The sequence below is a fragment of the Miniopterus schreibersii genome (assembly GCF_964146895.1).
Source record: "Miniopterus schreibersii genome assembly, chromosome: X".
NCBI lineage: Eukaryota > Metazoa > Chordata > Mammalia > Chiroptera > Miniopteridae > Miniopterus > Miniopterus schreibersii.
This window is the reverse complement of record NC_138104.1, coordinates 98,965,646-98,992,917: the sequence shown is the minus strand read 5'-3', so window position 1 is coordinate 98,992,917 and position 27,272 is coordinate 98,965,646. Positions and strand designations below refer to the sequence as shown.

Sequence of the window (27,272 nt, the reverse complement as noted above, 5' to 3'; positions counted from 1 at the left end):
TCCATTATTTCACGATCTATCCAGTGCCCAAATTTCCAATTCGTATTAAGTCAAATCCCCACCCCCCAGTGGGTTTATTTGAATTAGGAACCAAATAAAATCCACAAATTGCCATTCGTTATTTCTCTTAAATCGTTTTTAATCTATATGTTCCTCTTCTCCACTTCCAATTTATTTGAATAAAGAGTGTCGTTTGTCCTGTGGTTTTTCAGTCTAGATTCTGCTGCCTGCATTCCGTGGTATCTTTTAACACTTTCTTTCATCTTCTGTATTCCCTGTAAATTGTAGCTGGACCTACAGGCCCTGGGCTAGTTCTGATTCCGTCTCAGGTGGAGGCTAAAGACAGCCATCTCCACAGGCCGGCCCAGCTGGACCTGAAAAGGCGAAGCTGTCACCAGCCAAGCTGCTTACAGTAACAAAGACGCCGTTTACACGCCCGGGTCAATCACTGCAAAGCTGGAGATGGAGGGAAACGGGCGCGGCTAGGCTTCGTGGGAAAAGCCCTTTGTCCGCTTTCCACGCGCGCAATAATTCCTGCAATAAACAACCAGCGGGGCGGGGCTCTGGCCGGAAGTGACGTACGCACGGCCGGCGTCCGAGTTGTCATAGAGGCAGAGAGCAGGCTAGACAGGCCGCCCCGGGGTCTCACTTCCGGCCATCTCCCAGGGAGACGGGCGTTATTGTGGAGTCGGGAGTGGGCGGTAGCCGCTAGTCTCCGGTGGCCGGGACCGCGGCGGCGGTCCCACGGGCGGGATGTTCCGGGGTTTGAGCAGTTGGCTTGGCTTGCAGCAGCCGGAGGCGGACGGCCGCCGGTCCGAGGAAGCCGGGCAGCCGGAGGGAAACGCAACCCCCGAGCCGCCCGCCGAGGCGGAGGCGGCGGCAGAGTCGGCGGAGAGGGAGCTCCTTCACCAGGCCAAGGACCTCGGCGGTGAGTCTCCCCCGGGACCTGAGCGCGTCAGGAGTGCCCCAACCTTACTTTTCACGGGTCGGGGTGGGGGGGGAGGAAGGTGTGTCTGTCGGTCTGTGCTCTCAGGACGGGAGAGGTTGGTGAGGAACTGGGCAAAGCCGAAGCTGCATCTAGCGGTCAAATCCTGTGTCTCAAGTTCCTCGTGACTTGTCACTCTTTACAGAGTGTAAACATTGGGAGCAGAGCCGCAGTCAGATGGTCTTTAGGTTTGACAAGAAGTCTTTTTTGTTCAACTCGCCAACTTTCTCCACAATCTCCCACCCCCAGGGCGGGGCCGTTGGGGAGCTTGAGTAGGTTGAAAAATGGGACTTTTTGCCCTTAGGGCAAAATGTTTTGTCCAAAGTAAACTAAGGAAGAGTTATTGAAGGCCTAGGTCAGGCTCCACTCCTTTTAGGTACAGTGGGACCTTTTTCTTTATGGCAGAAAAGTAGCTGCCAGTTTTTGTCGGTGATGTTCAACTTTCAGTATTAGATGTTTCATGGAAACGATATCTCATTTCATCTTTTAAACACCCCAGTGAGTTGGGAGAACAAGCCCAGAGTTCTCACCCTAAGTTATAGTCCTAGTAAGTGGTAGCAGTGGAATTTGAACCTGGATCTGTCTAACTTCAAAGCCCATGCTCTTTCCGAGTTTACTGTCTAGTTAGGGAGCAGGGTAAAAGTAGTAGGCTTGAGAGGCAAACAGATGCTCTAGTAATTCTGATTTTAGAGAGGCCTTTGCGGGCTTAGTCAAAGGAAACGTCTTTGAAAAGGTAGGCCCTAAAGCAGACAGCCCTACAAGTGAGAGAACTGCAGCAAAGGTAGATACTAAGTTTAGCAAGCATTTATAAAGAATCTATTGAAGGGCAAGAGCACTAGGGGACGTTGGAGCCTGAAAGTGGAGAAACACAGATTTGAATAAGAAAGACTCTAACATTCAAAAAGTTTACTTCAAAGCAGAGGCTCAGGGAAAACAGACTTAACTAAGTGCTGTGTATAAAATCACTAAAGAGTGAGTGACTGTTTCCTGTGTAGAAAATTAGGAAGAGTTTGGAGTATTGGAGAGATGTGAGGAGATGAATTTAACCAGAGCAGAAAGGCTATGTTAGATAGTTGGGATAGATAAAAGTTAGGAAAAGTAGGGTATGGGGATTTACCTGATTTCACAGGACATAGAGAACCATTTTCATATATCTTCAGGGAAGTATCAAAAGTGGTTTCTGAAAACTGTGAGGGCTTTATTGAAACCTCATGTTTATATTTAGTACTAAAGACCTCTGAATATTTTTTAATAAATGTGTATTCAATATGGATATCTACTTTGGAGTTTAATGCTGTGATCTCTTTTCTGATCAGACTCTCCTGATGTTTGGGGAAGCTAAGGTTAGATGGAAGTACCTCCCCCCCCCCTTTTTTCATGCCCACACACATTGTGAATTTAAAGCTTCCAAATAAATACAGGCTCTTTTAGCTCTGATATTTATGTGATTTTTAAAAAGAAGTAAAGGTTCTAGTGTATACACAAATCTTCAGAAAGACGAAAGATGATCAGATGTTTTTTATTTCTATGTATTGACCATAAGAGGTATTTTATCTTTAAATAGGCCCATCTATGTTGCCTGACTCCCACTAAGTAGATTAGTTTCTTTAGCTTTTTAAAATCTACTTGGAATCTCCTAGGAGCCCCATTTGTTCTGTAAACCTTTATTGAGTGCCTCCCTTCAAGATTGGACCCTAAATACTTCTGGTTCATGATGACCTATTTATAAATTTCAGCGCCTCACCAGTTATGAGTACTGGACACCCAGACCTACTTTGCACTCCCTCGCCCAAAACCAAATCTTCCCATCCTTGGCCCTCCCTTCTGGTAAACTTAGGATCTCCTATGATCACCTCCTTCAGAGGAGGGCAGTTTATAAGGGAACTCACTGAAGAACTTCTCCCTACCTCCATGAAGGCCTCATGCCCCAAAGTAACTTATTCATAAATTGGTTGTGTGGTTTTGTTAAAGTCAACCAAATTAGAGCTTTATCTGCACTCTTTGTTTAAAAAAAAGAAAAACAGTATCTCTTTGGCTTTTTCAAAACTGTCCCTAAGGCCAGTCCATGCCCAGCACTTCCTTTGAGAAGTGCTGTTAGTAGTATTTGCAGTAGAACTATTTTAATTAGGCCACCCTCCTCTTTTTCTGTAGGGAAAGTGCATTTCAAGTTCTAGATGCCTAACTTGCTTAGTTTACAACTAAGAGGGCTCCAAAAGTTAGTGTGTACATAGGAAAATACATGTCTGCTTTGATAAGAAGTAAAATCCCTAATTCAGTTCTGATGACAAACCCAGGTTTACCACGAGGAGGGCAGTGCAAATGGCCAAGAACTTGGATCCCATGGTTTATGAGCAATACTAAAAAGAACTGTACATTTTAGTTTGAAGAAGAAACTTAGGAGCATTGCTCAAAATTCTGACAGGCTTTTTCTTTGTAGAAAAAAAAGTCATTTTTATGTTACTTAAGAGGACAGATCTTATTCTGAGAGGCGCAGATGACAAGGAAAGTAAAAAGGGTTTTCTGAATTTGAGATGGATAACAGTAATAATTGGCTGCCCTTTGAAGACATATGCTCCCCATCCCTAGAAGTGGGGCTACCTGGACAGGAGGTTTAATTAGCCCCTCTAAATCCCCTTTCAGTACAAAAATTCTAAAATTGTATTAATGTGGTATTTTTGAAAAATTAACCAGCATCTTCATAAGACTATTAATATCCTAAGGCTTATATATGCCTTAGAAACCACTATCTGATTATTTTCCCATTCTAACAGCAAGCCTTAAACTACCTTCCTCTCTTTACTCTGATAAATTTGTGCTTTTTCTGACCTTTGGGGACCTTCCCACTTTCCTTTACCCTTATCATTCCATTCAGTTCTGCAAGCCCTTGGCACTTGCTCAGCTGACATGAGGCAGTATGGGATTGGGGCACGAACTTGCCATTTAGAGGCAGATAGCCTGTGTTTAAGTTCTCTACTTACTGTCTTTATTGTGATATCATTTGCAAATTACAGAAAATTCAGCTGCAGCCCAGCTGAGCGTGGCTCAGCCGTTGAGCGTCGACCTAGGATCCAGGCGATCAGGGTTCGATTCCCGGTCAGGGCACATGCCCTTGTTGCGGGCTGCAGCTGATCAATGACTCTCTCATAATTGATGCTTTTGTCTCTCTCTCTCCCTCTCCCTTTCTCTCTCTGAAATCAATAAAGATATATTTAAAAAAATAATAAAAAATTCAGCTGCAAATTATAGAAAGTCCCACAAACAGAGGCTTTATGGGAAGACCACTTTGATTGTTTGTGTCCAGGGTCCCCAAACCCACCCCCAGATTTGATGAGCACCCATCAAAATTGAGGTTTCTTTAGCAAGGTGGAAGGGGATAGGCTATTGGTGAGGCAGTCAGTGGGGTAGATATGCCCTTGTCATAATAGAAAAATCATTTATCCTCTGTGAGCCTTGGCTTCCCTATCTGTAAACGGGGCAGATTATACCTACTCTTCCCAGGAAGGTTGTGAGACTAAATTGACATAATGAAAATGAAGATAAAATAACTACACTCAGTGTTGGTGATTTGCCCCCTCTTTCCATAAGGTTTTAGAGGTTACTCACTGGCAGATGTTTTACTTACTTTTCTTCCTTGGCTCAGACCCTGTCTTGTGCCGAAGTTCCTGAAGTGGACATTGTACTCCTGTTACTTCCTGTTAACTCTTACCTTAGTCAGTTTTATCTAACCACTTAATAAAACTGTCTTTAACTTGGTATCAGGTGGTCTCTTTGCAGAATTAATAAACCACTTCTTGTCTTTATGAGCTTCTTACCTGAAAATCTCCTGTCATGCTCTCCTGCTTCCCTCTCCCTCTGACTTCAGAATCCAGGCCACTCTCTACTCCTGGGAGACCTTCTCCCTCCCTTCTCTCAGTGCCTCTGTTTAATGAATAGTCTTGCTCCTCTGGTTGTCTGTCTTTTGTTTGTTTAGAAATGGACATCCCTTGAAGGCAGGAACTGTACTTTCTCCCATGTTCAGTGTCTGTAGTATAATCCACCCATGAATTGAGATTATTATGCTAAAATACCAGTTTTTAAATGAGAGTTCTCCCTTATGAAAAAAATGTTGATTCTAATTCAAAATGTATTCCTGAGAAATCTTAAAGGGAACCCTGCTGTTTTAGAACTTTAGATTTCTTTATCTGCAAAGAATGTTTGTACAAAGTAGTGTGACTGTGTACCCATATTATCATACCACTCTGGGTAAATAGACTAGTCATAGCCAAAGAGAAATGAGGGATCTTCCTAAAGCTCAGTACTTATTATGTCAGTCCCCATTCATCCATTCAGTAACTACTTGTTGGTCACTCACTGGGTGAATCAGACAGCCTGGTCCCTGCCCCAGTTGGGCTTATGATGGGTCTTCAGTCTTGCTAAGAAGACACATTTGGTAGAGTTTCATGAAATTGTTGACAGGGTAACAAGGATGCTGAGAGGCGCCTACTCCAGTCAAGGAGTAAAATTTCCAAGGAGTGATATGTATGCAGAGACCCACAGGATGTGTAGCCAGGTAAAGGAAGGGCAGATAAAAGTGTTTCAAACCAAGGAATAATGTATTTGAGGCCTCCTTGGAGATGATACTCAAGGATTTCTGTGGTTATGTGAATGTAGAATAGGAGTGGGGAGAATGGCCAGAATGAGACCAGAGACAAGTAGTATCCTGTGGTATAGTCACCATGGAGTGTTGATGTCACTGACAGATGGAAGCCACCAGACACAATGGGAGAAAGTAGACTGTTTCACAGTAAAGGATATGGTAAGTGGGGGAGATGGCCGTTCAGATTCGGACATCATACGCTGCTCCCAGATAGTGGTACAAGTTGCCAGAGTCTCTGGAAGTGACACCACCCAGAGTGAGGATTTAATCAAATCAAGCTCCCTTCCCCATTCTTATCAGGGTTTTCTCCCAGCCAGAGTAGTGTGAGAGCCAACCCCTCCCCTTCCCTCTCCCCCCCCCCCTCAGTAGGCACAAATGGCAGAGGCAAGACTGCCCTAAGTTACAGTCTTCCCACCTGAGATGAGATTCAAAGGCCAGTTGCCCTGGAGCATCCCCAAGCAGGTCCAGCTTGAAGACCTGCCTGAGGTCGCTTCCTGCGGCCCAGATTGTGCAGAGTGTGGACTTTGAGATATTTGTCTGCACATAAGCCTTTATATTGTAGCGCAATAAAGCCTTGATACATGTCTTTTCAGGTCTTCAGGAAAGTTAGTTTTAGATTTTCGTTTAGTAAAGAAAGTTTGTGTCTTCCAGTTTTAATTTTGTTGTATGTATTTGCTCATTATTAGTTAAGAAGGATTTATATTAGGGCTTGCCATGATTTCTATTTATTAAAAATCTCCCAGATTTATCATGGGATGTGTTAATGTAGGAAATGAGGGACATTTTTTCTTTGAGCAGGAGGGAAGAAGAAGAAAATAAAGGTGGGATACTAAGAGACTAGAAAGGAAAGGAAAAGGAGCCTTGATCTTATTTGTAAAGTTGGAGGGGAGATTATTTACTGAGGTAAGTTACAACTAGAGACTGGAGAAAGGCAAGACAATTTGGAACAGCTACTGGGGGAGAACTGAGGAGTTTGCTAAGGGTCTTTGAAAGAGATGAATTCAGGGCCCAGTATGGATGGGCCAGTCCACCGAGAAAGTGGAGTACTGACAGTGCTTCTCATTTCTTGTTTCAAGTCCTAATTAACAAAGAACATGCCCTATGGTGTAAGATTCTTACCAGAGCTCTTTAAGGAAGAAATTACAAAGACAATAACCATTGTACTGGAATGGAGCATAGACTCTTTATTTTATTCTTTATAGGCTATCTATTTAACTTTGCGACTGCCGCTACAAAAAAGATAACTGAATCAGTTGCTGAAACTGCACAATCGATAAAGAAATCCGTAGAAGAAGGAAAAATAGATGACATCATCGATAAGGTACATTTAAATATCTTTGGTAGTAGACATTTATGAAATTCATTAACAGCTAATATTGTCCCTTCTTCTTATGAATTTTATTAACCCAAGTAGGATATCATATTCTGATAAAAAAATTAATAGCTGAGATTCTTGGTTTTTTTCTTTTTGTGTGTAACAAGTAGCTATGATATAAATTATCTGATTTAAATAGCCTTGGTTTTTATGTAGTCTGAGATATATTGATACTTTTGGGTAATTCTAAACTTTTCATATTGTGAGTTTAATTTTCAACTATAACCACTTCAGAATATATTTATGCTTTTCATCATTTGTTTAAAATTTTAAAGTCTTAGCCCATTAGGAACACCCCTTTTAAGACTCTAAGGAGTGACTTTGTTCATTTTTCACAGTGGTGAATTTTATTTATGTTGGTAATTATTTGAGCTAAGGAGGTCATCAAGTGAACTTTAGATAGCTTGTTATTTAGATATTTTTGTTGTGTGTACTGTTTGTTAGAATGGGATTAGACCTGTCTTATTTTTTTGAATAATACAAAATTTCAGTTTTTAACTCATTTTATTTTTGCATTTGAAAAGATAATTCATCATAAAGGAGGTTGTATATGTACTTAAAATTCAAAAATGTTGAGAATTCCCTCTTGTTGTAGATAGGGGGAACTATCCCTTTTTTAGCCTTCTTATTTGAAGAAAATGAATAAAATATCTCAGACTTCACAAATCTTGAATGTAATTCTTATCTAATAAACTTTTCAAGGTAATTTGATTCTCTTTGTATTTTTTAACAGACCATTATAGGAGATTTTCATAAGGAACAGAAAAAGTTTGTTGAGGAACAGCATACAAAAAAATCAGGTATGGTATAGGTTTGTTGTACATGACTTACCTGCCAAATTTTATTGAGCACTTAGTACATGCCAGACACCACAATAAGACCCTGAGAATACAAAAATGTGTGTAGTAACGGCCTCTATTCTTTGGGTAGTGCAAAGACTAGTAGGGGAGATAAACCCATAAACCTTTGGGGTTTAAAGGAAGACATTGTTCCCCTTGGCTGGGATGGTGGGTGAGGTCAGCAGGTGATGTCCCCTCTGAGGAGCAGTACACTTCTTTATTGACAAATGCTTGTTTAAATGTTAGCAGTTATAGCCCTAGCTGGTTTGGTTTAGTAGCTAGAGCGTTGGCCTGCAGACTGAAGGGTCCTGGATTCGATTCTGGCCAAGGGCACGTACCTCAGTTGCGGGCTCGATCCCTGGCCCTGGTTGGGATGTGTGCGGGAGGCAACCAGTTGATGTGTCTCTCTCACATCAGTGCCCCCCACACACACACCTCTCTCTTCCACTTTCTCTGAAAAGCAATGGAAAAAATATCCTTGGGTGAGGATTAAAGAAAAAAAATGTTTGCAGTTATAAAATCTCAAAATGCCTACTTTTACCATTTAGTGGTGCTCAGATACAAAACTGGCCTGTCTTTGAATGTGACAAAAGTAGGGTAAAATAATTCAATCCATTTGGACAGTGCTACAGATTCAAAAAGAACTATTTAGTCCTGTGGCAAGTTCCCTTCAGGCATTGTTGTGCCTTGGTAAACTCCAAAGTATGAAGCTGCTCTCTGGGACAGATAAACTATGCAAATTAGCATGGCTTAGTGATTCATGGGAAGTGGTAAAATTGACCCTGGCTCAGGGACTTGGCTTAGGAGCTGGTTGGTGCCTCTGAGATAGGAACTGAGGCATGGGGTGAAAGGCTTGGAGGAGATTTTAGTTTTGAGGTGCTCATTAGACAGCCAGATGAGGGAAACATGTACAAAGACAGGGAAGGGAACTCATGTAGCTTATCAGGAAAATTTCATTCCTTTGTCACATGAGTCACATTTCAGGTGCCCAGTAACCACATGAGACTAGTGGCTTCCATATTGGACAGTGCAGGTCTAGAACATCTCCGTCATTGGAGATAGCTCTGTTGGTCAGCACTGCTCCAAATGAACTGAACAGGGTCCAATAAGCAGTTCATTTGTTCAAAGCATGGAGGAGAATTCCATCTGCAGATACAGAGTATTAGTCAAGTTGTGTAAAACCATGAGAATACTTGAGCTCCTCGATGAAAAGTGTGTCAAGCATGAAGAGAGATGATCACAGATCTGCAATGTTTAGGGGGAAGGAGGAGTAGAAGAGATTGACAGTTTCTAAGTGACTGCTAAGGGGCAGGCATTTTTTACAGAGTTAGCAAAAGTAGGTTTACAGTTCATATGGAAAATAATATAATAATTAATAAATAACAATACAAGAATAAACTGTTTCACGTACTCACAACTACAACCCTACTTTTGCTCCATCCTGTATATAACATCTCATTTAATAAAAGGAAAGACCAGCAAGGTTAAGTAATTGCTTAAGGTCGCTCAGCTGGTAAGTGATGAAACAAATCTGCCATCAAGACCAGTTCCCATTTACCCAAGAGAGAACAGCTAGGAGAGAGAAACAATGGAAGCCCAGAGAGGGGAGACTCTCCAGGAGATCTCGGTCAGCTGAGAGGTGCATTTGCAGTGAGCATAAGAAAAGGCACAATGCAAGTGCTCCACATTTGTCTGCTCCCTTAGTGGCCACAGGAACTCTGTGAAGTACTTGCCATTATCTCCATTCTCTAGATAAGGAAACTGGCCTAGAGACAAAAGAACTAAGAAGTATCCATGAGGTTGGACAACCAGGAGGTTTTTGGTCACTCTAAATAGAGCAGTTTCAGAGGAAGGGGGATGTGGGGGGTGGGGGTCTTATCCTTACCAGTAGCTTGGGCCTTGGGAGGACCTTATATGAGGATAAGTAGTGCTAGGAGGAGCTGCCCAGGGTGAATAGACTTAAAATGGAGACCAAAATGTTATAGTAAGTAGTATGAGAAAAAAAGTTTCAGAGAGTCTTTACCCTAATTTTATTTTACTTTTTAAAATTTTTTAAAATGTTTTTATTGATTTTAGAGAGAGAAGAAGGGAGAGGGATAGAAGCATCAATGAGAGAGACATCCATCGGCTGCCTCCTGCATGCCCCCCCACCGGGGATCGAGCCCACAACCCGGGCATGTGCCCTGACTGGGAATTGAACCAGGGACCTCTTGGTTCATGGGTTGATGCTCAACCATAGAGCCACACCGGCCGGGCTGCCATAATATTTTTTTAAAGTATGAAAATATGTTTATCTTATAATTAGCAGAATTTGGATTATAATTGCCACCATTTGCTTGTTTAGGATGAGCCAAAGAAAGAACTGGTATCTGTCTGTCTGTCCATGTGTTTATCCATGCATGCACATAAGTTTTCTGTCAGTTGGCATGCAATAGGATGTCTCTACCATTTGACTTTTGCAGCATAATAGTAAAAGGGATTATTTCTGCAAAAAATACGAGGACCCTCTGCTGTATATCTTCTGTGCTGACCACCCACCTCTATCACCTTAGCTCTGCCCTCTTGTCCTGCTCCAGGCTCAGACATAGAGCTGCTTCCTCTGAACACCCCCCCACACACACACAGACACACCACTGAACTCCTTCTAGTCCAAGATGGGCCCCCAAGTCACCACAGAAACTCCATGAGACTCACCTCTCCAGGTGGTTGCCATTTGTCATCTGGTATTAAATGGTGCTGAGTTGTAATCTCATTTTCTTGTGAGCCCCAGAGACAAAGGCTGGGTGTAAGGCATCTTGGTATTCCCAGCACTTCACTTCTAAAGGCTCAGAGGATTTGATCCCAGCCCCATTGTTTATTGCCTTCTGTTTGCCCATTTCTTTCACTTGCTTTCACTCCTGACAACTGTTTTCTCAATCACTAACTGCTTATCTTGCCGCCTCATCACCTGTCATGAGTCAAGTACAATAACTTTTTTATAAAAACTTTTACTTGGTAATAATTTCAATATACAGAAAAATTGCAACAATAAAAGAAGTACAGAGAATACCCATATACCTTCTACCCAGATTGTTAAAGTTTTCCAGCTTTAGGAAATTTAACATGAATATGATACTAATGTTCTAATTTTGTCATTGACCCAGTAAGGTCCTTTATACATTTTCCCCCTCAACACAGCATCTAGTCCAGGGTACAGTATTGCATTTTTTGTCATGTCTGTTAGTCTCCCTTAGTCTGGAACATTTCCACAGCCTTTCTTTGTCTTTTTTGACATTAATGGGTTTGAAGAATACCCCTCCTTTTTTTAAATTAAACAGACCGTTTCTCATTTGAGTTTTGTCTGATACGACCTTGCGGTTAGATTTTAATTCGATACAGATTATGCATTCTTGGCCAGAATACTGCATAGATGATGTGTCCTTCTCAGTGTATCACGTTGGGAGGCCCACAGTGGCCATCTCTCCCTTGTTGGTGATGATTTTGGTTACCTGCTCAAGTAATTTTTTACCAAATGCATACATGCATAAGATTCATGCATTAAGTCTGGGAATTATGATGAATGGTCATATTTGGAACTCATTAGTAAATTGCTAAAATGGTTATATGGAAACTTTCTCATTTTTTCAAACCACAATTGCAGTGTAACCTTTGTAACCTGTTTTTTCCTTTTCTTCTTGGCTCTTAAAAAACCTTTTAGAAGCAGCAGTGCCCCCATGGGTTGATAGTAATGATGAAGAAACAATTCAGCAACAAATTTTGGCCTTATCTGCTGTAAGTATCTTGTGATATCTTGTGTAGAAGTATTTCCTTCCTATCACGACTTTATCCTTAGCAGATGTTTTTCTTCTGTACAATTTTTAAAATCTTTTAAGACATTGGGAATGTAAACATCAACTTTCACTACTTTTTTTCACTAACTTTTTGTTTTAATTCTTATTTGCTGATTTTAGAGAGAAAGAGGAAGGGGGAGAGAGAGCAATCAGTTTGTTGTTCCCCTTATTGATGCGTTCATTGGTTGATTCTTGTGTGTGCCCTGACTAGGGATCAAACCTGCAACCTTGGTGTATCGGGACTATACTCTAACCAACTGAGCTACCCGGCCAGGGCTTTTTTCACTAACTTAATTTGCTTCTCCATAAGTTCTTTTTTCTTAATGAATAGAATAACCTATTACACAAAATTCTTTCAGCCTTAAAATAATTCTTTTGTTATTAAGAAGGATAATCTTTTGAAATATGTTATCATGCCCCGCCGGTGTGGCTCCGCCATTGAGTGTTGACCCATGAACCAGGATGTCATGGTTTGATTCCCGGTTAGGGCGCATGCCCAGGTTGCGGGCTCCATGCAGGAGGCAGCCGATTGATGATTCTCTCTTATCATTGATGTTTCTATCTGTCTCCTCTCTGAAATCAATAAAAACATTAAGAAAGAAAGAAATATGCTATACAAAGTTTCAAGACAGCATTCTGATTCTTCTGAATGAAATGATTATATCCTAAGTTTCTTTTTAACTGCTATATGTATTCGAAACTGAAATTGAAAGAAATAAAATTTCATGTGCTAGCCCACAAAAATTTTTTGGGACTTCAAAGGGAATGTGGCATTACCAGTTAACAGTTATGTAGACCTGACAGTTTAAGAAAACACTTTCACACACATTATCTCTTTTGAGCCTCACCGCACATCTGTGAGGTAGGCAAGGGCTTCTGTAGCCAATGTACAGGTGTGGGGATTGAGATTCTCAAATGTTACCCTCACTTATCTGTGTCTCCATTGGGCTGTGAACTCTTAGGGGCAGAAACTGGCTTTAATCTCTATTATAAGTACTGAGCACCCTGCCTGGCACAGGACTCAACAAATGGAGCTTTTTACTGTATCAGTGGTTTTCAAGCTTTGTTTTTAACCCACTTTTCTCTTTAACAGAAAGTCATAAATGGAACCTCAGTCTAGACAACAAATAAACTGGGCTTTACCTCTCTTCCATTGCCTTCCCCCAGGGCATTTTAAGGTTTTTCTTTCCATTAGTAAAACCTTTAAAGGCCTGAGCATCTGTTAGGAGTTCAGTGTGAGCACCATGTATTGTTTGCCATGTATAGCCACACTTGACACTGACATCACATACCTGCTTATCCTGGCAGTGAGTCAGTGTCATTTGAGGGCAAACATATACTCACCGGCCAACTCCCCCAGCTCCTTTGACCACCCCCCCAAACCTATTCCTCTGCTTATCTTCTCCATCTCAGAATACTGGCTCCAGTTATTCAGCAGTTTTTTGTTTTGTTTTGTTTTGTTGTTCTTGTTAATCCTCACCTGAGGATATTTTTTTTCATTGCTTTTTCAGAGAGTGGAGGGGGGGTGGCAGGAAACATCATATGAGAGAGAGACATCGACTGGTTGCTTCCCCCGTACGCTCTGACTGGGGGCAGGGAGCAAATGCACAACCCAGGTACATGCCCTTGACTGGGAATGGAACCCAACACTCTTTGGTGCAAAGGCCAACACTCTAACCAATGAGCCACACAGGCCAGTGCTGGTCAGTTTTTTCTAGTCACACAGCTAGGGGTCTTCCTTGAGTCATGCCTTCCCTCCCTCCTGCACCCCCCTTCCCCAGTCCTGGCAGTGCTTTGTTCAGAATATAGCTCTGATTCACTTCTCTGCTGCCACCACTGTGGTCCTAGTGCCATCATCTCCTACCCAAGGCACCCCAACTGTTGTCCCCTCCTTGCACCTTTCCAGTACAAGCTTCTTTCAGCAGCCAGAGGGGTCCACTTATGGCATGAATCTCTTCATGTCACTCCCCTACATAGACCCTTCTCATGGCATCTCATCTCTCATGACTAAGATCTAAACTCCCTCCGCAGCTTCTAAGGCCCTGGGTTATATATACCTCTCCTCCCTCGTGCCCCACTGCACTGACAGCCACTGTTTGTTTCTGGTGGACAACCAGACCCATTAGGAGGCTGCTATAAAAACCTTGGTGAAACACTGGGGACACTTTCAGGCTTTGAAATTTTTACATTGGACTGTAAAATAAATAAAGTCCATTTAGGCTCAGGTTTTTGCTTTATTAATATAAGAATTCTCAAAAAACAAAAATGGTTTAAAAATCCAACATGAGCAAGATGAGATGAAATTGGTGCATTTAGTAGCATCATAAACTGCTTTAATCTTTCTAGAGGAGAATTTGTGCAACATGTATTGAAATAATTCTACTCTTGGACCAGAAATGCCACTTCTAGTAATTTAGTCTAAAGAGATCACTTTAGAAGAGGATCTGCATCAGAAAAGATTAGAAGCAATGTGTTGACTACCGAGATGGACCTGGTTAAATAAATTCAGTATAGACATAGCTACTTCAGAGATGGGAAGATGTTTGTGATCCTGAGTGAAAAGGGGAAACAGGTGACAGACACTGTATGTATGTAGAGAGACATGTCCAGGAGGCTATTCATGGGATTGTCATGGATGGTGGGAGTTTTGACTCTCTGCTTGTCTTTTGTGTTTTGAATTTTTAAAAAATAGGTGTGTATCATATTTGCACAAAAAAAAAAAAAATTTTTTTTTTAAAGAAATAGAGTAAAAACAGTCAAACTTAATGGTTTGAGTAGTCCTCAACAGCAGCTTTTTGCCTTGATTGGTTTTGTTTTGTTAATCCTTACCCCAGGATTTTTTCCTTTTTTTTTCCCCCTCCATTGATTTTTTTTTAGAGAGAGTGGAAGCGAGGGGAGAGACAGAGAGAGAGAAATATCGATATGAGAGAGACACATCGACTGGTTGCCTCCTGCCTGCGCCGCAACTGGGGCCGGGGATCGAGCCTGCAAGCTAGGTACATGCCCTTGACTGGAAATTGAACCCGAGACCCTTCAGTCCTTGGGCTGACACTCTAACCACTGGCTAAACCGGTTGCTATGCTCAGTCTATAGGAGAGGGGGTTGATTTGGAGACATTCCTTTATACACTAAGTGGGAGTAATGGGCCATCTCAGAGGAATTCCAAGCTACCCTCATTCCCTAGGAAATGTGCCCTATCCAGGGAAGCTTTGCCTTTGGATTTTTCCTTTCATTTTCTTCTTGGCTAACTAAAGAGAAGTGGTCCAAGAGAAAGACAGTCACAGCTCTTCCAGGTTGGATGTAGTGGGCCCGGGTGCATTGAAGAGTCACAGCAGTGTCTTGTCGGAATTCCGTGTTATGTACTGACTGTGGGTCACAGGCCATTTGAGGGTCTTCTGTGAAGTAGATGCTTTCTTTAATACAGTCTTGGGTTAAATTTCTTTTTAATGAGACTCCAATTTTAATATGCTCATGACAAAATGTTTGTATGACATTTTATGTTATCAGTATGTTCACTGTACCTCATAATGGATTGTGGATTCTCTAACCGTTAGTTTAAGGCATCTAAGCCTGAGTGCAACAGTGTGAAGAATTCACTTAAAGTTATTATTTGTCGGGTGTTTTTTTTTTAATATGTCTTTTATTGATTTCAGAGAGAGAAAGGGAGGGGGGGAGAGAGAGAGAAACATCAATGATGAGAGAGTCATTGATCAGCTCTCTCCTACATGCCCCCCCACTGGGGATCGAGCCCAAAACCCAGGCATGTGATGTGCCCTGACCTGGAATCGAACCATGGTCTCCTTGATCATAGGTTGATGCTCAACTGCTGAGCCATGCTGGCCAGGCTGTCAGGTATTTTTAAAAGAAGACTAATATTCGGCAGGGCAAGGGAGAGTTGAATGGAGCTGGTTATTTCACTTTCCCTCTGTCCATTGTAGGTGTCCTAGCACCATGCCTTTCACATTGGAAACTTGCAGGAGGCAGTCTGCAGCAGTGAGCAGCTGAGAGGGTTGTGTGAGAAAGTTGGAGGTGCTGTATAAGTTCAGGGTGGCAGGATCTCTATATCTTGCTGTCCCTGTAGTGTTGTCACACCTGTGGCAGTATTCATCTTGCAGAGTAAAGTGAACATCCTACATTAAAATAGATAGAGCTTGTGAGATGCATAGGCAGCCCATTGAGTTTGCCGCTGTGCTAGAGTGGGAGGAGCACTCGACCCCGGAAGGGGGCCCTGCCACTCGCTATAGCACATACCCAACCATGGACAAGCCATTTTGCTTCCCTGACCCAGTTTCCTCGTCTGTAAAGTGAGGATGGAAGTGCTCGCTTCACAGTGTTGTGACAAAGAAGCGGGGGTGTCAGCTGGGGGCCCAGGCCCTAACACTATGGCTGAGCGGAGGTTTCTTGACTGAACCAACAATGAGCCTTTTCCCAGCCTGGCTATGCTCTGTGAAGAAGCTGCACTGTGTCTCTCTCAGTCACCATCACATTCCTGGGCTCTTGGTATAGGGACTGACCTGCGGCGCTTTGCAAAGATTTGTCAGGCAGAGCGTGGGCCTGGGCCTAGGCATTCTGTCAAGAGGTGTGGGACGAGAGCGTGGTCTGTACACACTTGAAAAATGAATTGCTCAGTGGGTTTCACTTTTCTGAAATCACCACCATGGTTAGCTGACTTCAACTTTGGGTTAGAATGTTTCTAAGATTATCTACACTAGTTTTCACATACCTAACAGTGCCCACTAAAACAAATGTGTTCATATGATTTCAAACTATATAATTTGAACTGATTGCATGATTGAATTTCCTGGCCTCCCACAAGGCTCTCCAGTTGAGAAAAATAATATGAAAGGATTGGTTGTTCTGTGCTGTCTTAATTGGACAGGTTAATGATAGCTCAGTGAACTCTGCGGCTGAAGTCTTTATTATTGAGTATTCAATATTCGTGAAATCAGTGATGCATTGTTACATATTAATTGCATTCTGTGGTTTTCCCCCTTTTCATCAAAGGACAAGAGGAACTTCCTTCGTGACCCTCCCATCGGCGTGCAGTTTCAATTTGACTTTGATCAGATGTACCCTGTTGCCCTGGTCATGCTCCAAGAGGACGAACTGCTGAGCAGGATGAGATTTGCCCTTGTTCCTAAACTGTAAGCACTGTGTTCTCGAGTCAGAGTAGCTCTGCTCACCAAATGTGTATTTGCCTTTTCTGATGGCCTCGGTGTTTGCACAGTATCAGGGAGAAATTGTGGAATGGGGCCAAGGACATTCTCTTCATAAAAGCGCGCTGTGTGGCCCTTCAGCAGCACACACATACATACACACCCCAAACACACACACACGGCAACACCCACCCACCCCCCCCCACCCACCCCCCACTATAGATTCAGAACCAAGAGTGGACTTTAGGGAAATTTGGGGTGGGGCTGAAATGTACTCTCTCATCCCTGGTTAGAAGGTAAAGTGCATTTAAGTTAAGGTCTGAGGCCCGTCAGGACCAGTCGTTGCTTTCTCTGCACTCTGCTCTGCTCCCCAGCAGCAGTGTTCTTGTCCTCCCCACCTGAGGCTTTTCCTCTGCCCGAAGGCCCTCTCCCCGCCCCAGGTCTCTGCCTAATGTCTTCTGTGACATGCATAATGTCTTCTGTGATGCACGCCTCACAGCCATCAGGAGTGGGCCCCCTTCTCTTCCCCTCTGCCACCACAGGCTCTTCCTCACCTTTTCTAATTCCAGTCCCTTGTTACGAATGTCACATTTTTAGAGTCAGCACCATTAGTATTCCTTTTTTTCTAGCACTTCGTTCTTATTATATGGATACTGTGTCTTACTGTTCTCCAAGGACATCAAGTGTAGTTTTCTTGAGATAACCCTTTTCTCTCTGTTCTTTTCTGTGAATTTTTGTGTTCTCTTTGGGCTCTGTCTTTCATGTTGCAGGCTTTTCTTTACCCATCCTTTGGATGAAGGTGCCATGCTGACACGTGGTTGGGGCTGTATGTTCCCATAGGTCTTATTATTCTGCAGGCAGAATAACAGGGAGAGCCTGGCCCGTGGGGCTTCCATATAGCATTCCATCCCCATTTTCAACTGTGCCAGCCGACCCTGAGTGCAGAGTGGCTTAGCTTATAGTGAACCTTCAGTCTGTGCTGTGTGGGAACACAGTTCCTGACTGGAAGGGCAGCATGGGAGTTAGGGCCATCTCACTGTTCCTTGAGGGCCTCTCCACTGCTCCTCCTGTCTTGAGCCAAGACTTGAAACAACAGTTATATAGAATCCTTTATTTTTTTCTTTTTAGTAAAACTCTTCTCTCCGTAATTACTAACATATTGGTGATGAATTACTATTATGCTCACAAAACCCTGCAAGTTGGATTTGAAGTTCTTTTATCTCAGAATTTGAGGTTATACCTATTTTGAATAGCTGCCTCTTTATGAGAGAAGAGCAGCAAAGCTCTGGGGTCCAGGTGGGCTTTGTACCTGAAGGCTCCATCAGTTTGAAAGCCATTGGAATAACCCGGGCCATGCAGTGTGTTCTCTGCTGGCACTCTGGGGACTGTCCTGAGGCGCTGGGACATGTGGCCTGGGGTACTCCTGGCAGGCATGTCACTGTCCATAGTTTCCGTTTCTGACAATTCTAGACACTCTCTCACTACTGAGAGTAATTTTAGATTTTTTTTAAAGCTTGGAGAATTGGTATTTGGCAAATAGTATTTCAGATTTCTCACTGGCTAATAAACTGCGCATTGAGTAATATAATTCCAATTTTCTACTGATAATTCTGTTAGGGATGCTTTAGAAATTAGGCTTGGTTTTACAAATAAGTCGTTATCTATTAGAAATGCTTACTGCAGTATTTATGGATGATAAAATATGATACTGTCATTGCCTTAAAATTTCCCAACCCTCCCCCCCAAAGAAAAGCATTGTGTGCAGGGGAAGAGGCATAGATGAAGCATGACTTGCAAAATGGGGGAAGTTCTTAAAGTTAGGTCATGGGTACATGGGGCTGCTTTGTTCTGGTGTCTCTACTTAAGTTGAAATTTCCATAATAAAACAAGCCCTAGATGGTTTGGCTTAGTGGTTAGAGTGTTGGCCCTCAGACTGAAGGGCCCCAGGTTTGATTCCAGCCACGGGCACGTACCTCAGTTGCAGGCTCCATCCGGGCCCTGGTCAGGGCTCATGTGGGAGACAGCCAGTCGATGTGTCTCTCTCACATCGATGTTTCTGAAACTCTGTATCTTTCTCCCTTCCACTCTCTCTGAAAAACAATGGAAAAAATATTCTCAGGTGAGGATTTAAAAAAAAAAAAAAAATGAGCCATCACACATAAACAAGGACTTCTGGACTTTTCCTTCTGACATGCAGAAATGAAACTTTGATAATTTGAGATACTTTTTCTGAACAGAAGCCATCACTAAGCAGGAACAATTTAGAAAAGAAAACAGCCCGGCTGGGCATGGCTCAGCGGTTGAGCGTCGACCTAGGATCCAGACAATTGGGGTTTGATTCCCGGTCAGGGCACATGCCCAGGTTGCTGGCTTGATCCCCAGTCGGGGGCGTGCAGGAGGCAGCCAATCAATGACTCTCCCATCATTGATGTTTCTATCTCTCTCTCTCCCTCTCCTTTCCTCTCTGTGAAGTCAATAAAGATATATTTAAAAAAAAGAAAACAAACATTTTCATTTTCTCTGTATTTCAAAACACCTTTTAGTGTGTTAGCACTTCTCTGTGACAGCCGTGCTGGCTAGAGACAGGGCCCTACTGGTGCATCAGAGGCTCCCTCTGAGGCCTTTACTCTCATGACAATAGGGAAATCAGAGTCCTTTCCTATGGCACAGCCTTGGACATATACCTATTGTTTCCTAAAGGCTGTTCACAGCATACTAATGCCTTAAAATAGTCCTTGGAATATAAATGGTCAGATAAATGTTTGGGAGTTGCTACATTGGATGGATTTTTATTGAAAGGCTTCTTAGAACCTTTACTATGTCCTCTGCATTGTGACTCTCTCCAGAGGGTAACTGAATATTTCTGCAGTGTGCCTGTGACCACTTCCTCTTACGTCAAGAGGGGAAGGACTCTAGAAAAAGAAAACAATCCAGATGTTTGTTTGTGTGTTTATTTGCTTGTCTTAAATATGTTTTTATTGATTTTAGAGGGAGAGGAAAGGAAAGGGGGAGAGAGAGAAACATCGATCGGCTGCCTCCTGCACACCCCCCATTGGGGATTGAGCCCACAACCCACGCATGTGCCACCAGGAATCGAACGGGTGACCCCTTGGTGCATGGGACAACGCTCAACCAACTGAGCCACATCGCCAGGGCTAGATGTTTGTTTTTATTTAGAGTGCAAACATTGCCCATGATCCACTGTAGACAGATAGTACTCTCTTCATTTTGGACATTTCACAGGGCTCAGAATTAAAAGTGACCTTGACAGTATTTAGGTCGCCCATTACTTCATGGGAAAGGTAATCTCACTTTTGTGGCTTTTTTTAAATCCTTATCCAAGGATATTTTTTCCGTTGCTTTACGGGGGTGGGGGGGGGACATCGATGTGAAAGAGATATCAATTGGTTGCCTCCCACACGTGCCGTGACTGGGGCCAGGGATCACGCCTGCAACCGAGGTACATGCCCTTGGCCAGAATCAAACCTGGGACCCTTCAGTCCACAGACCGACACTCTAACCACTGAACCAAACCAGTTAGGGCTCAGCTTTCATTTCAAAAGCAAATGAGAACCTTCTTGGAGCCTCCCTCGGATTTGCAAATGCCCCTAAAAATCATACGCTCCAATCTCCATGCAACAGATAACCCCTGCATGCATCTGTGTGCACGCATGCTCAAATGTGTTGTTTGTCTTTAAAAGTGTGAAGGAAGAAGTGTTTTGGAGGAACTACTTTTACCGTGTGTCCCTGATCAAGCAGTCAGCCCAGCTCACAGCCCTGGCCGCCCAGCAGCAGGCCTCTGGAAAAGAGAAGAGCCATGGCAGAGAGGATGCTTTGCCACTGACAGGTATAGTCAGAGAACTCTCTGTGAAAAAGAGAGTTACTTTAAAAATATTCTTAACTTCGAGAACCTCATGAGCTTGTCATCTTGTATGTACTAGAAATGTCATTGTCATCTTAGGGAAAATTCTTCTTTCCAGAGGAAATATTCATTCTTTTGTTGCCCTCTATCTCACCTCACTCAGAAGTCTTCACCAAGCTTTCCTTTACTTTGCTATCTTTTTCTCATTCTTCAGTTTTTTTTATTTCTTTTTATTTCTCCCTTGATCACCATTTTCCCACCTCTTTCATTGCTCTTTACCATGTGACTTTTTTTTAAAAATATATTTTTATTGATTTCAGAGAGAGAGGAAGGGAGAGGGAGAGAGAGAAACATCAATGATGAGAGTCATTGATCAGCTGACTCCTGCACGCCCCCCACTGGGGATCAAGCCTGCAACCCGGGCATGTGCCCTGACCGGGAATCAAACTTCGATCTCCTGGATCCTAGGTTGATGCTCAACTGCTGAGCCACTCCGACCGAGCACCATGTGATTATTTTTATACCTTCTGTCCTACACCCGTTTCTCAATATTCCATTCAACTAAATGTCTCCCCAGTGCTGTAGTCTGTAGAGCAGAACTAAGCTCTGTTCCACTCCAAGTTACAAATACCCAGCTCAGAGCCAAGCACCATTAAATTACACATTTGACTCTTATTGTGACAGTTTACCTCTGGTTGTTGGGGAAAGTGTTTTATAATATCAGCAATGATTTAATATCTGTAAGAATAATTAAAATAAGAAGTATGTTTTGTTATATTTTTAACATTTAATAAATACCTGCTCTGTATAGATACTATTTACAACTGGAGACTTTTCCAGTCATGCAATTTTAAATAATTACTCAAAACAGTGTGTCCTGAAGCTCAGGTTATACAGACCATTAGTATAATGAAGTTGCTCTGCGCAGTGAAATTTGGCATTTTACATATAGGTATTTACATGAATCCCAAGTGTCTGTCATTCTTTAGTATTTTCTTTCATCAATTTTATTGGAAAATGCCATTTTACCAGATACCGCCTATGTAACAAAAAGGGCTTAGGACAGGGTTCATTAAAGGTTGTATATCTAGTGTTTATGAGATAGCAAATGCAGCTGTGAGAAAAGGAGAAGCTGTGACTGAGCATTGCACTTTACTTTGAACTTTCTAGCGTTTGTGACAAAGGGAAAACTTGGTAATTCAGTCCTCATCCTAATTTTGCTAACTGAAGTCAAAAGTTATTTCCTGCTGGCAGTCTTGTATAAGGGGCATCGGATATGATGACATAATAAAAATATCCCCAAAAGAAAGAGGTTGAGGGTGGTTTCATCTGGCTATTTCTTGTAATAATGTAAAAACTGAAAGTATAACATTAAAAGTTCATTTCTGTAAATTATTTAGTATCATCATACTTGTGGATTTTTTAGTTGTTATTATTATTTGTATTCAGAATTGAATCAAGCAATTATTGTCTCTTTTATTCTCACTTCTTAGAGGCAGTACGGCCCAAAACGCCACCTGTCGTAATCAAATCTCAGCTTAAAACTCAAGAGGTAATACAGTTTTACATTGTACCTAGTAGTTGATGTCTGGAAATGAAGTCACTCTGTGTTAATAATCTGAGATACCTATTCAAACGACTTATAAATACAGGTCTTACCTGTTCTGAAGAAGAGGGGTCCAGTACTTGAATAGTTAAGGACCTACAGCTCAGATTCGAGGCCATTCCCTGGCATAAATCATTCTAGATGTGCTCATCGGGGATTGGACAGAATGATTGGACTGATCCAAACCGTGAATGAACACAGTAGATTCAGGTTGTAACTCATTTAGTTACCAACTAACTGTGCAGGTTAGAAGGTTGGAGAGCAGTGATTATTGGACTAGCAGAGGAAGGAAACAAAAATGATGCTGCATTAAATTGTGAGATGACCATAAACAAGAGGTGTAGCCTGTAAATGTCGCTTAGAAAGCCATTTCCAGAGCGTATTTGTTGTATTTCAGGATGAAGAGGAGATCTCTACCAGTCCAGGTGTTTCTGAGTTTGTCAGTGATGCCTTTGATGCCTGTAACTTAGATCAGGAGGATCTGAGGAAGGATATGGAGCAACTGGTGCTTGACAAAAAACAGGAGGAGACAACCGTACTAGAAGGTATAAAACAAAACAACTGTTCTATTCCCCAATTCTGAAGTTGATTGTAGAAGGTTGTTATTATGAAGCATATATACAAAAAATATGCTGTAGCTTTTGTTTCTCTGTCCACCAGAAAAAGGACTCTAGCACACATAACTGGACCTCATACCCTCTGCCCTAAATATCCACAGAAGCGTAGAGAGGAGAAACTGAGACCCGGTGATGCGTCCCGGGCCTCTCAGCCCGAGGACAGGTGGCCAGGACGGGGGAGAAAGCAAAGCAAGTACACCTTTCACGTGAAGACATTGCCCTCTGGCACTCTGCTTTAAAAGCAAGCATCCTCCTTGGCTTTATGCTGGTATCTAGAAGCTGCTGTGTGCCACAAGAGCATAGCTTCTGAGAAGAAGCAGGCTGCCTCTAAAATGGTAATTTAGAAGAAAAATGCAAGCAGGGGGTTGCTTTCTTTGACATATCAGGACAAATTACTGGCTTTCTATGGGATGAAAAGCAAAAGCCTGGGCTCGTCATCAGATGCAGAGTGTTTCCTGAAGCCTTCTGAGACTTACAATTTAGGGAGTCAGCTGTTTCCATAGTTTGTGCTGAGAGCACTGGTCAAAAAACTGGCCAGCTTCCCCCAGGCTACCTCCTGGCTGCTCCAGAGAGCTGTTCGTTCTCTGAATCCCTGCCCTACTTGTAATTTGTGCCACTTAATATTCTTTTCTATAGTACTTGTCTTGGCCCCCCAGCTAAATTGTAAGTTCCTCAGGGGCAGTTGTACCTTCTTTGGTTGTCCTCCACAGTACCTAACATGGAGCCTGGCACTCAGTAAGCAACTAATATTTCTGGAATTGATTGATTGTTACACAGCACACTGTTTTTTCCCTTGAGGTCACTGCTGCAAAAGAATTTAAACATTTGGTTATTGTTTTCTCTATAGCTATTAAGTTTATTTATTTTTAAAAGTTGAACATGAATTTAGACTTTAGTTTTTAACTAGCCAGTTGGTTTGTTTTTTCTTCTCACCATTTTATAACACTAGCAGATACCTTATCCTTTACATACATATACACATATGTACACACACATATACATGCACAGGTGTATTAAGTGTCTAAGCAGAAAGTTGCAGCTCTAAATCTCAACACGGAAGACCACTGCGAGAGCTCACATGGAGCCCATGTGAGGGGCCAGGCTTCAGCAAGAGACCACCTGACTTCCAGTCCTGGTGTCTCTTGTAATTCTAGGGAGACTACTGCTAAAGTGGTTTAAGCACAGACTGTGGAACCTGGGACCTGCAGATGTGGTTCCATCGTATGTCTCACTGTCAAGCTGTGTGATCTTGGGCAAGTCCCTTAACCTCTCTCAGCCTCCATTTCCCCATCTGTAAAATGTATATAATAGTGGTGTCTAGTCCATGGATTATTCTAATGAAAAAAAAGCGATGTGTAGAGAGTGGTTAGTTAGTGCAATGCCTGGCTCAGTAAGTGCTCAAGAAATGTTCACTGTTTTTGCTACCATTATCATCATTGTTAGTGGTAAAAATTAATTTGCAACCAAAATTAATTATTAATTATCCAGTTAAGCTGAAGGAAAAGAAGAGGTCTAGGTAAAGCAAAATAACACCCCAAATTTACTGACGACACCTGATACCTTTGGTTCTACATTTAACAAATTTCTCTTTCTAACCCTATTTCTCTTGGTTACTGTTAAAATTTGTTCCGTTTTTCTGAGCACACATGGTGAAGAAGCCTGAGATGTTCAAAATGACGATGGCCAGGACTTACGTCGTAGTTATAGTTGACTGAATTGTTAAAGCCAGCATGGTGAATTCAGAGAGAATCTTTTCCTTCTCATCTGTTTCTTTTAGAGGATTCTACGGATTGGGAAAAAGAACTGCAGCAGGAACTTCAAGAATATGAAGTGGTGACAGAATCAGAGAAACGAGATGAAAACTGGGATAAGGAAATAGAGAAATTGCTGCAGGAGGAAGATTAACTGTTGACTGAAATAAGTCCTTAACATTCTGTAACTGACATTAAATTCTAGCTGGTAAAACTTGCTCAATCAAAAGGCACAAAAAAGTATAACAAGTATTCTTTTTTCACGTTGAAACTTGCCTCTTTTAAAAATATATAGAGCAGTTATTCTAATAATCAGAAAGGGATGTTTTATGTAATATTTCTTTAATATAAATCTAGTTAGAGATGTTCTTATAGTCAGTGTGGATATCTTAGTCACAGAAACACAAGTAAAATTTTAGAGTACTGTTTTCCTTGCGGTCAAAAACATATTCTTCGATTGTGGTTTTCTAGACATTTGTACTTCTTGTTGCACTTTTGTTGATACATGTATGTTAAAGTATTTAATGGATTGATAACTATCAAAATGACCAAATTGTACCAAAGAACTTAAGAGGAAGCACTTTCGAAACTGTTTTCTTGGTAAGTATTTTCTACAATTCCATCTGGAAGCCAAAAGATAAAATAACCATGTTGATTTTAATGGTATAAATATCACACAGTTCGCCCTGGCCGGTGTGGCTCAGCTGGTTGGGCATCATCCCTGCACCGAAAGGTCTCCAGTTCAGTTCCCAGTCAGCGCACGTGCCCGGGTTCAGGGCTCAATCCCATAGGGGGCTTGCAGGAGGCAGCCGATCGATGTTTCTCTCTCCCTCTCCCTTCCTCTCTAAAAATCAATAAAAAAATCTTTTTAAAAAATCACAATTTGACATTGAGAAGCACTGTACAAAAATATTTTTTCTCTGGGGCCTTTTCATTCTTTCTCATTTGTTTTTAACTATACCACAGTTAATACTGTTTTCCTAAACTTCACATCATAGCTTTTGTAAAAAGCAGGGCCTCTCATCCTTTTTGTATTAATGACCATCAAAAGCCTGTTCACCTTAAAGTCTTTTGTTTTTATTTAAATTGCCACCACATATAAATAGCTTTGTTTGTATTAATTAAACTGTCTTTATAAAATTGTGTTTCTCTGAATACAACTTATGGAACTTCATTGATCAGTCCTCTTTGCATTCTGCTAAACTAGACGATGCTTATTTTAAAAGAACAAGGTGGCTTAACTTCCAAGGCATTTGCTTCCCAAACCGTTCATATTTTTCAAGAGCCTTTATTTCATAAGGGGGAATAGAATTAAGACAATTCTTTATAAGAAAAATGTACGTATTTTTATTCTTGACCCCATAAAAATTAGTCTGTGGTCCTCTGACAAAGGTATAGTCAATGAGAGAACTGAGTGTGGATCCAAGCGTTCATTACTCTTAAATTTGTAGTGAATGAGCCAGACTGTCATCAGCTAGGATGACTTGGATTGTAGCAATAAACTCACAAACTCATGAAACCACTGACCACCGTTATCAAGAGATTTCCACTGTGGTGCCACAATTGCTAATTACTGAGTTTGGGTTCACAGATGATGCCTGGCAACTTCTGAAATAATCCTATTAACGAGAAAGGTTTATTTGTTTAAACAGTTTGCTGGAGAGAAAGAAACATATTAAATGTTCTTAAGTTGCTAAAAATCCTAGATGTATGCAGAAGGATATGGCCGTGCTTGGTTCTCAGTATAGGCACGAAAATCTTGTTGATGAATGTTGAATAAGTACCAAAAAAAGGTTTCACAGAAAGTTAAAAACCTAAAATGACAATAGGAGTATGTTATTACTGTCAACTTTATGTGATACTCATTGCACTTAAAAACACCCTCATTGTGCATTGCCCCGTGAAAAATAAAGATAAAATAAGACTTTATACACAGCATAAAAATAGGCTATACTTTTATGGGTTCATCAAGGAGAGTAGAATGTTTGCTTTTGTAAATTATACAGGTAACTGAAGTGTTATTCCTTTAAAGGGCAAAATAAGCTCTAGCCAGTTTGGCTCAGTGGTTAGAGCATGGGCCCTTGGACTGAAGGGTCCCGGGTTTAATTCCGGCCAAGGGCACATGACTTGGTTGCAGGCTCAATCCCCCACCGAGGCCGGGGCGTATTCGGGAGGCAACCAATCGATGTTTTTCTCTCTCTCTCTCTCCCTCTCCCCCCCCCTCTGAAAAGCAATGGAAAAAATATCCTTGAGGGAAGATTTTAAAAATTTTTTTAATAAAGGGCAAAATAATTTACAACTATATTTGGTGGAAAATTTCTGAGTATTACATGTCTGGGGCTTAGTGAACAAGGTACGCTGAGCATAAAGACATTTAGGCTTCACAGTGTTCAAATATGAACATGCTTTATCACACTCTTCACTGCTGGCTCAGGAACCGTCATGAACGGCCTGTCCTGGGAGTTTGTTAGAAATGCAGGGTCTTGGGCCCCACCCCACACCTACTGGTCCAGACTCCATGGTACCAAGACCCCTGGGGATTACAATGGACTTTAGGGGGCAAAACAGGCTGGACTAATGTACTGATGCAGCTGAGAATTCTGGTGCTTTTTACC

At 41.9% G+C, this 27,272-nt stretch overlaps 1 protein-coding gene across 1 annotated transcript; it reads left to right on the top strand.

Annotated features, from left to right (window-relative positions):
- Positions 1–599: 599 nt before the first annotated feature.
- On the top strand, positions 600–26,959 carry SYAP1 (synapse associated protein 1). The gene is made up of 9 exons (XM_081126615.1): positions 600–928; positions 6,824–6,942; positions 7,730–7,796; positions 11,533–11,606; positions 16,670–16,809; positions 20,523–20,668; positions 22,177–22,235; positions 22,687–22,834; positions 24,684–26,959. The coding sequence occupies exons 1-9, from the start codon at positions 754–756 to the stop codon at positions 24,809–24,811; spliced, it is 1,056 nt and encodes a 351-aa protein (XP_080982741.1). The 5' UTR covers positions 600–753; the 3' UTR covers positions 24,812–26,959.
- Positions 26,960–27,272: the final 313 nt, after the last annotated feature.